Genomic DNA, 13,800 nt, shown 5'->3' on the forward strand with positions numbered 1-13,800 from the left:
ATAATATCTGCTTATGTCCAGCTTGTAATTCCATTTGATCACTTGTCTGTTTACAGAAATTTTTATGGTAACTGTGTTACATATTTTTAACTGTCAGGGTACTCTTGCCTTGTAAATTGTTCATTTATTGCTGAGATAAATTTTAGTTACTACCCTAGTGAGTCGAGCAATTGTATTTAAGTACAAGCATTTCAATGACAAAATTTTCATTGCTAGGGTTCGTCATGAGAAGACAAAGGGATTTAGCACAAAAATACATTTTAAAATAGATTTAAATATGCATATATACTAATTTTTGAGTTCAAAGAAAATAAAATGCATTTAGACATCTCTTGTTAAAGTAGTTAAACAGTTGGACACCCTTTTAAAGTCTGTAATCTAATCATACTCCATAGTTCAGTCTTTTGCTTTCTGTGTTGCTATAAATGTTGCATTACATGCCCACAATAACACAGTTTCATTAGCGTGGAAAATAATTTGTATCCATCATCTAATCCATAGCCTGGGTAAGGTATTCTCAGCCTCTTAAGAGGCAGCAGTTCTTCATTTGGTTTCTGTAGAACTACGCAGAAAATAAGCTTGTAGGTCACTTTGGTTACCTCCTTTAAACTTGTGGTGTTTTGTACTTCAGCCTTTGCAAAACAGGTGGAATTAGCATCTGTATTTCTTTTTTTATTATGCTACTGAACAATGCAAGACATTTATATTTAATATTGATTTGCAGTCGCTAGTATGCACATTTACATATGTTGCATAAGATGCTTGTTAGAGACTAAACACTATTCTTTCACCTATGGAAGTGGTTGTTAGTCTGCAAATCCTATGTACAATGTCTCGGCTTTGATATGCCAAAATCCTTCTCAAATTTATTATGCGATCACTTGTGTCAAAACACATGAAGCTTCTGCATCACCTGCAGTTTACAAACCTAATTCTGGAGAAGTTTTCATTATTTTTATTACTATGTGGAGTACAAAAAATAGAGTCTGCGACAAAACAGTGAAGCAAATGGCTTACCAGAGGCATGGTACAAACAGTATAGATGAAGGTGATGATTTTTTTTTTTCTTGTACAGCAGATTACAGGCTAAACAAACTGATCAAAGATGAAGTGTCCTTCAGATGAAAGATAAATTAGGCACTGCTCTAACATGTTAATCACAAGGCTACAAACACACAAATATATACAGTGGGTCATACCCTCAAAAACAGTATCCTATTGATTTTCAGTGAAGTTTTAAATTAACTGTAGAAAATGTAGTTTGGGGGCCAAATCCAAAACAAGATCCAAATTGGCATTCTGGAAGATTATTAAATTCAAAATAGAGAAGCTTTACGTAGTGGCTGCCGACATATGGAGGTCTGAAAACTCCCTAGGCACCTTTGTTTTTTTTCCCAGCTGCCCATTCTTCTGGCACTTTCTGATTCTATTGACTGTGCACACAAAAGCACGTCCTCTGTTGAGGAGGTGAAACAGAGAGTAGGAGAGGAGAAATCTGTACAGAATGGGACTATAAATGTGGAGTATTGTGTAGTTTACTGCATATAACGTGCAAGAACTTGCACACAGCAATTGAGTTATTCGCCAGTTAATGGAAGTCAAATCCCCTCTCTTGGTTTTGCCATTTTAGAATCAGAACCATTTAGGTTGGAAAATACCTTAATTTTTCTCAGTCATTTCTAAAACAGTCTACCTATGCAGCTTAGTTTATACTATAGCATCCTTAAGTCATAAATGTAGTTGCTGCTTTCCGTGTTTTACGTCATATATGTTTTAATTTGACACTGTTTCCCATAGTGTTCTCCTGAAGAAACTGGCTACTCGTGGGTTGGAGAGGTGTCCAGTTTGCTGGATGAAGAGTTGGCTAGATAGCTGGGCTCAAAGAGTCATAGTGAATGGTACCCAATCCAGTGGCAGCTGTTTGCCGCCAGTGGTGTTCCACAGGGTGGAACTTCATGGCTAGTTTTGCTGAACATTTTTATCAATTATCTTTGATTTTATCAAAGACATGTGAGGGGAATAGCTGTGGGAATTGGGTTTGTTTAGTCTTGAGGAAAGGAGGCTGAAGGGAGACCTCATCACACTCCCAAACTACCTGAAAGGAGGTTGTAGTGAGGTGGGTGTTGGTCTCTTCTCTCAGGTGACAAGCGATAGAACACTAGGAAGGTTGTGCCAGGGGAGGCTTAGAGTGGATATCAGGAAGGATTTCTTCACAGAAAGAATGGTTAGGCATTTGAATCGTCCACCCAGGGAAGTGGTGGAGGACCATTACATACCTACATCATATAATATAAAATATAATAATAGATATGAATATACATCATTAAATACCAAAAGGTATTTAAGAGATGTGTGGATGTGGCAAGAGACATAGTTTAGTGATGGGACACAGGTCAGCCCTAACATTTGGACTTTATGGAAGGTCTTTTTCAACCTATGATTCTGCAGTTCTAATTGTGTTCAGCTTCAAGTCTCTGAATTCCTCACATTTTTTACAATTTTATATGGCATTGTCACGTCACAGAATGAACATGCCATTTCCCATAAGTATGTATGATGGATATTAATTGCATGGGTATATATTAGTATGTGGATCGAGAAGAAAAAAGCCTGTTATTAAACGAGATAGAAGAGCTAGTGATTCTTAATGTCTGGATTACTTATTAAAGCATTAACACCTATACTCTTTAGATATTTTCACAATACCAAGTAAAGTGAGAACAGATTTGTAATTTTCATGCAGTTACACTCTTGGGAATTTTGTGAAGTAAAACAACTTAGAAATGAGATGAAATGTTGAAAAGTTGACAGTCTGTCTAAATGTTCACTTTACTAGATGACACATCAGTGCTTAAATGTCTGATGTTTTGTTTAATTAGGATCAAGTGTATTTGGCATGATGAAAAGGTTGCTGTTTTCAAATACAGAAAATAACTTCTGAGGCTGCAGGAACAGAAGTGTAAAGAGTGTTTTGGTGCTTATTAAATGCCTTGTTATTTTTAAAATTTAGAACTTTCTATGTGAGAAATGGGGACTAACAGTAAAAATAAATTTTAAAAGGCATCAGTCCTTGATGATTGGTACGTACTTGACACGGTTGAACTGGGAATACTTGTTGATTGCTGAGGTATTATTTTGCATAACCTTTTAATGAAAAAATGAAGGTAGTCAAATATTTCTTGAAAAAAAAAAAAGCTAACTAATGAGATTGTCATATGCTTATATACTTAAAAGATTTTTGCTTCTTTAACAGATATGCGCTAGTGATCCAATTTTTTTTTTTTTTTTGGGTTGTTGTTGTCTGTCAAATAGTAAATAACTTCTCTGAGGTCATGGTCATGCTTTCCTTCCCTTGTGGCCAAGTATACATTTAGTAAACTGCACTAATAAGGGATGTCAGGTAAATTGTCAGAGTGGTGCCTGGGGAGTGCTTACACAGTACTCATTAGCAGTAATAGCCATTACTTTAGTTCTTGAATTGATGCTTATAAATTCTGGTGGAAAAGTCTCACACTGTCAAAAAATAAATAAAAATGCAACACTGCCATTGTATTTTGCTTCATTTAGAAATAGGAATGATATCAAGGTGTGTAAGATGTGTTACTTTGGAGTGGAAACAAAGTCAAGAATAACAAATATTAAAATGATAAACAGAGTCCTGTATTTGTAATATGTTAGTTATCATAATTCATGAATTTTAATATAGAGATGTTTTACAGTTTCTGTGATTTGTCCAAGTAGCCACCTATTTGCTAGAGTACACATAAAACCATTTTAATAAGATTCACCTTTTCTTCTTTTTCAGTTTGTTTCTCATCTTTCTCATTAATTTTTCAACCTTTCTTTCTACTGAAAATTTAGAACACAATTATACTAGAGCACATTGAAAACAAAATTATAGATAATTTCATTATTTCAGAAGATCACCTCAGGTGATTAAGGGTTTTATTGCAAGGTGACAAATTAAGGGTTTTATTGCAAGTATTTTTCAGTAAGATTTTTATTTTCTTATTGGGCCATTATCAAGTGACATTTTTTATTTCAAAGGGCTAAAAACACTAAATCCACAAAAAATATATTTTTTTTTCAGGTTAAAAAAAAAGATTTTTTCATTTGTACAACGTGGTAACTCTTTCAGTTTTTTAAATGTTTAATTGCTGGTTTTTTTTGTTGTTGTTGTTTTGTTTTGTTTTGTGGTTTTTTTTTTTTTTCTGGTCACAAAGGTTGCATTGTGGTAGTAGTTTTTTTTATCAGCAGCTTTTTTATCTTTTCTTCTGAGAATGAGTTAAAAAATCATTTTAATGAAATAATAATGTTTACTGTGATTTAAATAGGAAAACTAAAAAAGGAAATAAAAAACAATCAAACAAATAAATAAACAGAGCAGGAAGCATGGACAGACTACTAACTTACATAATTTATAAGAGGTATATTCTTTGATTCCTTGATTTTAAAAAGTGCTTCAAATCCTTTAAAAATGAAGAAAAAGAATTAATTTAATAGTGCAACCAAAGTAAATTCTAATTCTTTCCTAAAGAAAATTTGAGATGTAATGCAAGTTTAGATGAAGACCACTAAATTTATGTGTCAGTGTGTGTACTACATTGCGGTCAGTGTAAATCTAGAGCTGGAATCCATTACCAGCAGACATATTCCTTTCTATTTCTCTTTCACTTGTTTTATAGGCCATTTTTTTTGGCACTGACTTGCAAGTTAATTCTAATAATAAAGATTCTCAATTTGTTCTCATTCCAGCATAAACAATTGGCAATGATTGTTACAGGAGACCAAACCTCAAAAAAATGACTGCCAATTCTCAGTGTCAGAAAACTGCCCACAAACTATTTTTCGTTAGTGCTTCTGTGTTTATAATTTTATTTGTGTTAATGTATTTGTTCATGTTGCAAAGAAAGCCTCAGTCTAATTCCAATTATATGGATACATATTACTATTGTGTAAAAGTCAAAGCATTTCATTTCACTCTGTGTGTGTGTTTGCTTAAAGGAGTTCCAGAGATGAGAAAAAAAAAATGTGAAAAAGAAAGGCCAAGATTTTTCTCAGTCATTTAATACTATATAATGAAGTTTGGAAGAGACTTTGCACCTCTGTTTGTAGCAATAGAAGCCATTAATGAAGCATAATACATGTATACATAAATTACATATAAATATACATAAATTACATTTATGTCCCTAGTGTTTTTGACCTGTAATTTGTAGTACTTTCCTATAACTTGAGTGCTTGGTGCTGCTCAAAATACTGAAAGACATAGCCACTGCTTTCCCAGAGTGTAGGAGAATGTACATCCAGATATTATGGGTAATTCTAATATTAGTTTATGAACCAATAAAGTAGTAAAAAACAGTTTTAACATGGCATGTGCACTTTTAATAATTTTAATCATTTTATCTCTGAATTGTCCTTATTGGTCTGATAATCAGAACAAAATTACACCTTCAAAGGACATAAAATTTAGAGTTGAGGTGGCTGTGAACCAGTTTAAGAATTAATCAACTGTCTGATGTGTGAGCATGCAAGAAAATATACCTAGTTTATATTAGAATAAATAAATAAATAAATAAATAAATAAAATTTTGTTGATATTTCACAATTTTCAAGGATTGTACTTTCTGGTACAGATGAGCAGAAGGATGTGGGAGAGTAGATTTTTAAAATGTCTTTGATCTGGGTTCACAAAGTTTAAACTTAACTGAAAGAAGACGGTGAAAATAGTAGATGGTCTTACCTGTAGATGCCCACCAAAACCCATTGTGACACTAGGTTTTAGACCTACCTGCTCACAGGTGTGCTAAGTTCTTTAAAAAGGACATGGTTGGGTGGAGCAATCTAGAGTACCTTGGCTCTGTCCCCTCCCAGGTCCAATGGCAACAACTAATACATCGGTGTGTTATCAGCATTATATTAAATCCAAAACACAGTAACAAACCAGCTACTAGGAGGAAAATTAACTCTATCCCAGCCAAAACAAGAACAAAAGCAAAATCTATATACAAACTCAAGAGATTGAACATATGAGATGTTTTGCTTAGATTGAGTTTTAGCATACTCTGATAAAGTTGTTTCTTGCCCCTGGAAAGGGAAATACAGGGCTACATAAAACTGCTATTTGATTCATCCAGCTGGGCAAACATAGCATTTGCATGCTGAAGAATATTAAGAGTACAAAAAAATATTATTTACATTGTGTTATTTACCATGTTGTGTAAAAAGGCATCAAAGTGCATAAAGAAATTTGCTTTGATAACGGGAACATTAAAATGAGAAAATGAGTTACTAGCTCTTTTGGTGTATTAAAAAATGAAAAGAAGAAGAAAAGCTTGTGTTTATTTCCTCTCAGGCCATATTTCATACTAAGAAAACTGGCAGGAAGCCAACATAATCATGATGTATCTCAGTGGGCGAATTCTCATAGAAAAAGAGAATCAAAAAGCATTCGTATGTTAACTAATAAGTAAATACTATTGCCTTGTTTGGAATGCACTTGTAAAAATATTGTGCTTTTAAGTAAAGAGTGTAATATCTACATCTTAAAGCTTTTATTTAATGATTCCCTAACAGCTTCTATTGCATCGACCTGTAATGATCCTGGGACACCACAAAATGGCACTAGATATGGAGACAGCAGGGAGCCTGGGGATACAACCACCTTTCAATGTGACCCTGGCTATCAGCTTCAAGGACAAGCTAAAATTACATGTGTACAACTGAATAACCGATTCTTCTGGCAACCGGATCCTCCTACATGCATAGGTAATTAGCTGAAATGTTATTCTCCGTTTATAATTAATACAGATCATATTTCTTGTTCAACTGGTGGGCATATGAGGCTAATGCTGGAGTAATGCTCTCCATAGAAACCAGTTATTTCATACTTCTGGTCACCAACAACCACATTCTTAATAATAACAGTATTTTTGGATGTCATTTTCTCACTCTATTCTTTAAACTTTATGAACATTTGAAATTAACAATGTCTGACAGAAACAATTAAAATAATTATTTAAAATTATTATTTTAAAAATAATTAAATATTAACAAATATTAAAACATTAAAATAATATTTAAATAGCTGTAAGTTCACTTCTCTAAAGTTCAAAGTCTTGACTTTGCTCCTTGCCAGGCTCATATTACTTGAGATCACAAATTCAACCAGGGCATGTTTGTTACTGCCCTGACTGCCTCCAGTCTAAACCTCTTTCATGAGTTCATACACACTGGTGAGCACCAGGTGCTCAACAACACTTCTTTGGTTGGTGTAATGCTTCTCCTCTTCCAGTATATAACAAATACTCCAGTTTCATAAAGATGGGATTAAGTAGCAGCAACAATATACAGGAATTCCTATTCAGCTTAATATTTTGTTCTTTTAGGAAGAGCTTTTTTTGTGCTTCTTTTGAATATGAAGAGAGCACATATTATTTTTGGAAAATACAAGTGGGAATGTTCAAATGTTTATTTACTCTTATTTAACAGCTAACAAACACTTGTAAATTTAACATGTGACCATATTCCCATTTCTTTTTATATTGTGACAGCTGCATGTGGAGGAAACCTGACAGGCCCAGCAGGAGTTATTTTATCACCTAACTATCCACAGGCATATCCTCCTGGGAAAGAATGTGACTGGAGAATAAAAGTAAACCCCGATTTTGTCATTGCCTTGATATTCAAAAGGTACAAGTTCTAGATGAATGTCTCTGTTTAATGGGATTTTAAATGTCACTTCTCATCATCTGTTATTTCTTAACGCTTCTAATTATATTTCATGGATGAGACGTGGAGTATACCAATAATATGTGCTATATCATTGCTTCAAAATAACAGAAAAGTTTTAACAGAAAAAGAAAAGTGACAAGTTATATGTTACTTTTGATTTCAGATATATACCATAGCAAAAAAAAAAAAAAGAAAAAAAAAAAGGTAATATTTTAGTCTACTTAGTCAAGAAAAAAAAGATGTTTCAATAACGTTGGCTCATTGTTTTGAAGAAATTTTATTTACTCAGCATACCATCATCAACCTATATTTGTTGTATACATTTTTAGCACAAATTGAAGTTCATGTAGTCATATTCATGTGTTCAGTTTATCATTTCTATTTGAATCAGGCCTATATAATCATCTTGGCTGCTGTATGTATGGATGAAAGTGCACAACTTTTTCTTCCTTTGGTTCTGTATCCTGAACTTGATTGTTAAGCTAATGATGACGTTGCTCTCTACTTCAGCAGTATGGAGATCAATTACGCTTCTTTTAGTAAAAGATAATGGGATGTTGATAATTTTGTTGTGTAAATTTTGCACCTTTTTTTTTGGAAAACACAGTTTTCTGTATTGGCTGACTTCTAATAAAATATTGCAATGACATAAATGAAATAATCAAACCTGAGAGACCTGAAAATTATATAATCAATAATACGAACATTCTGTTCTTTGGGTATTTCTTGAAGTAGCATTAGTTGCCCACTAATTACACATTTGAAAATACATGTACCTCATGATAAGCAGTATATGTCTTGGACTGCCTAAGCTCAAATGCTTCATTTCAAGTAAGATGGCAGAAACTTAGAGTTCATGCTGCAGTTCCAGTACATTTTACAAAAAATTGCAGTCTAGTAGCACACAGTGGGCATCTAAAGTCTTTCCTTATTTTGATGTTCTGATTTCAAGATAGAAATCTTCCTCAGAAATCTGAAATAAAATATTATGCAGTTGCTTCCCAAGTTTTTAATGCTACCTTTCCCAAACTGTCTGATATTACAAAATATTCTTGGAATATTCTCATCCTTCTTATAGCTGATGGTGATATAGAGTATTTTAAACTCTAGGTTGTGGCATTGTTAATCTTGTAAATATTTTCAGAAAGCTGAAAAAAATTGTAATACATATTAATGATTTGGAATATCTTGTGTATAACAGTACTAACTGATATAATAGGAAGACAAACACAAATCTGACCACCATACTTGCAACAAAGCAAAATACTTATTTTCTCTTTCATTTTACAAAGGCAATTAGAAAGAAAAATATCCACTCAATTCTGCTTTTTTAATTTAGTTTTACTTTTCAGATGTTTTTCTCAGTGTTCCTAATACTTCCTTTCTATCTACCTCTGTATACATTTACAAATGTAAAAGCCCATATTTTTATCTTTATATTGTCTCAGAACTCATCTCAATTACCTTCCTCTGAAGGACAGCCTGTTTGTATTATATTCATAATTGTGTTGTATAAATATATACATGTCATAAAATATGACATAGGTGGTTTAGTGAGTGGTAAGAATATTAATTATTAATTGTAATTTATCATAATTCTATGATATAATTTGGGTATGAACAAAGACAAGCTCCAGGACAGAGATCTGTCCACATGAAAGCATCTTGTTTCTCAGGTAGTGAATTTGTGTTTATAATGGGTGGAGTTAGTATCATGTAGTTTAGCGAACTAAAAGCTTGACTTTTAATTTAAGCAAGTTGTGATTCATCCCATCTTGAGAACAGTGTTTAAGATAGGTGGGAGCATATGCTTTGTTTTCATTTACTGGAGACAGAGCCTAAACAATGGCCTTATAGTAGATCTTACATAAAGCTGAAGGTGTTTGTTTCGTTGGTAAGGAGAACTCCATCTAAAGCTCGTAAATGTTCATGTTTTAAAATACGTTCATTTCTGGAGAAGAAAATGTGTAAGGCAGAAGATTGGAAGCCACAGTCATAGTTGCATTTAATTCATGAAAAAGAAATTAAGACTTAATTCTCTTTTTCCTTTATTTTCAGTTTCAATATGGAACCCAGTTATGATTTTCTACATATTTATGAAGGAGAAGATTCCAACAGTCCTCTAATTGGCAGTTTTCAAGGCTCACAGGCTCCTGAAAGAATAGAGAGCAGTGGTAACAGTCTGTTTCTGGCTTTTCGCAGTGATGCTTCTGTTGGAATGTCAGGATTTGCTATTGACTATAAAGGTATCGTTCTCACCATAATTTGTGGAAAAATATTAAAGGAAAGAAATGTTACTTAGGGTTTATTGAGATTCAAACCTGTTTACTTGTAGATGTATTCATATTGAACTGGCAAGTACTCCTTTACATCAATGTAGGTTTTAAAAACTATTTTCTGTAAATGTGTTGAGTAACACAGAAATCCTCTTACATGAAATCTCTTTCATATTAGTTATGCATATTTTCATCTTCCAGAAAAAAAAAAGTAACAATAGAAGATACACATCGAAAGTAGCATTTGCAAAGGAATTGTAGAATAATGGAATTGTCTCACCCAATTAGAATACATGACTGTTGATGCTTCCTTGCTGATACATACCAATACATTTTCCCTTCCACTTTGTTGTTGAATCTACATACACATTTCTGAATTACTACTGCAGGAGACCCTTTGCATTTTTGTTTTCAGGGGACAAAAGGAGAGAAAAGGTGGGGGGAAGGAGGGAGCTAGTGGTATATATTACTAACCAGAGAATGTGTTATATTTTATTTTTATTAGGGATAGACACACATTCTCACACACTTAAAATGATGGTTTGTTTTCTGGTCAACATGCTGTCTCTGGCTTGATTGTCATCTCTGCTCAGGTTTATCAAGCTGTTTCTCAGAAGCAGAGTTGCAGCCTCAGCTTCTTGTTCTTGACAGCGGAAGTAAACCACAGAACATACATGTAAAGAATTGTGATGGTTTTACTCAGCTGGGCAGCTGAGTCCCACTAAGACCCTCCCCTTCTTCAAAATGAAAGGGGGAGAAAATATGATGCAAAGCGCTTGGGTTGAGATAAGGATGGGTAGATCACTCACCTGTTATCGTCACAGGCAAAACAGACTTAACATAGGGAGATTAATGTAATTTATTACCTATTACTAACAACCTAGAGCAATGCGAAACAAAGGAAAGAAACTAAAAACACCCTCTCCCCATCCACCCTCTTGTACCTCCTCCCTCCAAGTGGCACAGGGGAATGAGGAATGGGGGCTGCGGTCAGTCCCTGATGCTTTGTCTCTGCTGCTCCTTCACGGTCACTCCCTGCCCCTGCTCCACGTGGGGACCCTCCCACGGGATGCTGTCCTTCCCGAACCGAGCCTGCGGGGGCTGCCCACAGGTAGCAGCTCTTCAAGAACTGCTCCCACATGGCTCTGTACCACAGGGTCCATCCCCCAGGAGCAATCTGTTCCAGCACAGGTCCCCCACAGGTGGCAGCTCCCCCCAGCCCCCTGCTCCTATGTGGGCTCCTCTCCACGGGCTGCAGCTCCGGCCCGGGGCCTGCTCCTGCGGGGGCTCTCCATGGGCCACAGCCTCTTCCAGGCCACATCCACCTGCTCCACCAGGGGCTCCTCCATGGACTGGCAGCATGGAGATCTGCTCCATGTGGGACCCATGGGCTGCAGGGGGACAGCCTGCTCCACCAGCGGCCTCTCCACAGGCCACAGGGGAACTGCTGCTCCATGCCTGGAGCACCTCCTGCCCTTCTTTTGCACTCACTTTGCAGGGCTGCTTCTCACTCCTCACTCTCCCAGCTGCTGTTGTGCAACAGGTTTTTTTTTCCTTCCTTCAGTCTGCTCTCCCAGAGGCCCACCCAGCGTTGCTCCCTGGCTTGCCTCTGGCCAGTAGCAGGTCCCTTGTGGAGCCGGCTGGTGCTGGCTCTGCTTTGACATGTGGAAGCTGCTGGGCTCTGCTCACAGAAGCCACCCCTGCACCCCCCTGCCCTGCTACCAAAACATTGCCACATAAACCCAATACAAGAATGTAAGAATAAAAACATCAAAAGAGAATAGAGATATGGTGCCAATAGAGGGAGGTTAAAAATAACTATTACGTCATTCTTGTATTTATTCTGCATCTTTCATTCAGCATCACACATTATTCTACACATTGGCATGGCTTTTCTTCCCAATGTCATTGTCATTTCAATTGTCAAAATGTAGTCTCCATTCGTATCTGAAAAAATGAAAAAAATAATAAAATAAGGGAAAACCGTTAGCTTGGAATGTAGGCCTGCATGGAAAAAATGGGAATTTGAGCAGAACTTAATAAGGAGATAAAAGATGATCTCTACAAATGTTCATCTATGCTAAGTAAATATGTTTTAGCTGTGTGTATTTTCTGTTCTCAGCATAGGCTGATATACATGTATGTACCTCTACGCAACTGTAAGTTAAATGAAATATAAAATATATATATGAGCAGAACAGCATATTTTGAAAAGTTATGTTCAATATGAAGTTTGTGCCTAGTAATTCAATACTATAATTACGCTAGTTAATATTTTATATAAAATTATTTATTTTCATTTCTGCTTATTGACACCAAGTTTTGCATTCTGATAATTTCCCTTAAGTGTTTCATTAAAATACATGCTTTATTAACATTTAATAAGGGAAGGAGGCATGGAGTAAAATTTGACTATGAACTTGATTCCAGAATTTTTCAGTAAGAAATCTTTGCCTCCCATTTATATTAGGCGTGTACTTGCCTCCTAAAGAGTTCAGATATTTAGCAAAATATTCTTTAAAAAAAATCTGTAACTTTTTTTTTTTTCATAAATTGTAAAGTAACTGAGTTGTATAAACTGTATAAATGTAAAGCAACTGCTTTTTTAAGAAAAAAAAAAAAAAGTATGGCATAGCTATTAACTGTATAATAATACTTAGTTTTCATTTCATTTTTATAAAGAATATTCTACCCCTTAATCCCACCTATTTGAAGATCACCTCAATCATATTCTTTAAACAAAGTCATTTCTAATGTACATTATTTCTCCCTTCCCTCTTCTTTGTATTTTAACTTGCCATATGTTATGAGTGAAATCCCACTGTTGTTAAAATCAATGTCAACACTCACTTTGATTTAAACATTTCATACTACTTAGCTCATGGCAGAAAATAACTGCTGTGCTTATATCATTAGAGTTCAAGCTCCAGTTATTCGATCTTCTTAAGTATGAAACATAAAGTAAAAATACATTTTAAAGTTATTCTATAGTATGGCAGCTTTCTACCCAGAAGTTATTGTACTGAGAATGATGTTTGGTTAAAAAAGACAGTAGTGTTAAGTTGTAGTTTCTAGAAATCAGCTTTTCTTCTACATTACTAGATGTCATTGAAATCATTCATCCTGTGGGCATTTCTACTAAGAAAAGGTAGAAAGAAAATGTTGCAAGTTAGGTCTTCTCTGTATAATTTCCTTGGCTGGAAAAACTAATCTAATGCAAACATCCATGATCTTGTAAACATACAGAAACAAGAAAAATATTTTAATTATCTGGTGAAAAAATGTAAACTGACTAGAAAACAAACAAACAATCAAAAAAAAAACAACACACTGAAAGTTGTTTTCAGTGTTTGAGATATATATATATATAGTTATATATATAGTTAATATATAGTTATATATATAGTTAATATATATAGTTATATATAGTTAATATATATATATTAAGTTAAAAGTGCATGTAGATTTAATTCCATTCATTTTAACAGAAAAGCCACGGGAAGCTTGTTTTGATCCTGGAAACATCATGAATGGGACAAGAATTGGAACAGACTTTAAGCTTGGTTCAACTATTACTTACCAGTGTGACTCTGGATATAAAATTATTGATCCTTCAACTATAACATGTGTAATTGGTGCAGATGGAAAGCCAGCATGGAACAGAGCATTGCCATCTTGTAATGGTATGTACCAATGGTATCTTACCAATTCCCCTGTCCTCCTGGGGATACCTGATTATACGTTTTTATGTGTTTTAGGACATGGGATAATTGCACATGCAGAGAAT

General features: G+C 34.7%; 1 protein-coding gene across 1 annotated transcript in view; it reads left to right on the plus strand.

The window, feature by feature from the left end:
- CSMD1 (CUB and Sushi multiple domains 1) overlaps nt 1–13,800 on the plus strand; it is a 1,186,176-nt gene that overhangs the window by 971,612 nt on the left and 200,764 nt on the right. The window contains exons 27-30 of the mRNA XM_084516291.1: nt 6,580–6,771; nt 7,557–7,695; nt 9,796–9,983; nt 13,502–13,696. Coding sequence (XP_084372417.1) covers nt 6,580–6,771; nt 7,557–7,695; nt 9,796–9,983; nt 13,502–13,696 — 714 coding nt within the window. The remainder of the gene's footprint in view (nt 1–6,579; nt 6,772–7,556; nt 7,696–9,795; nt 9,984–13,501; nt 13,697–13,800) is intronic.

This window comes from Aythya ferina (assembly GCF_964211825.1).
Source record: "Aythya ferina genome assembly, chromosome: 3".
In the NCBI taxonomy this organism is placed as follows: domain Eukaryota; kingdom Metazoa; phylum Chordata; class Aves; order Anseriformes; family Anatidae; genus Aythya; species Aythya ferina.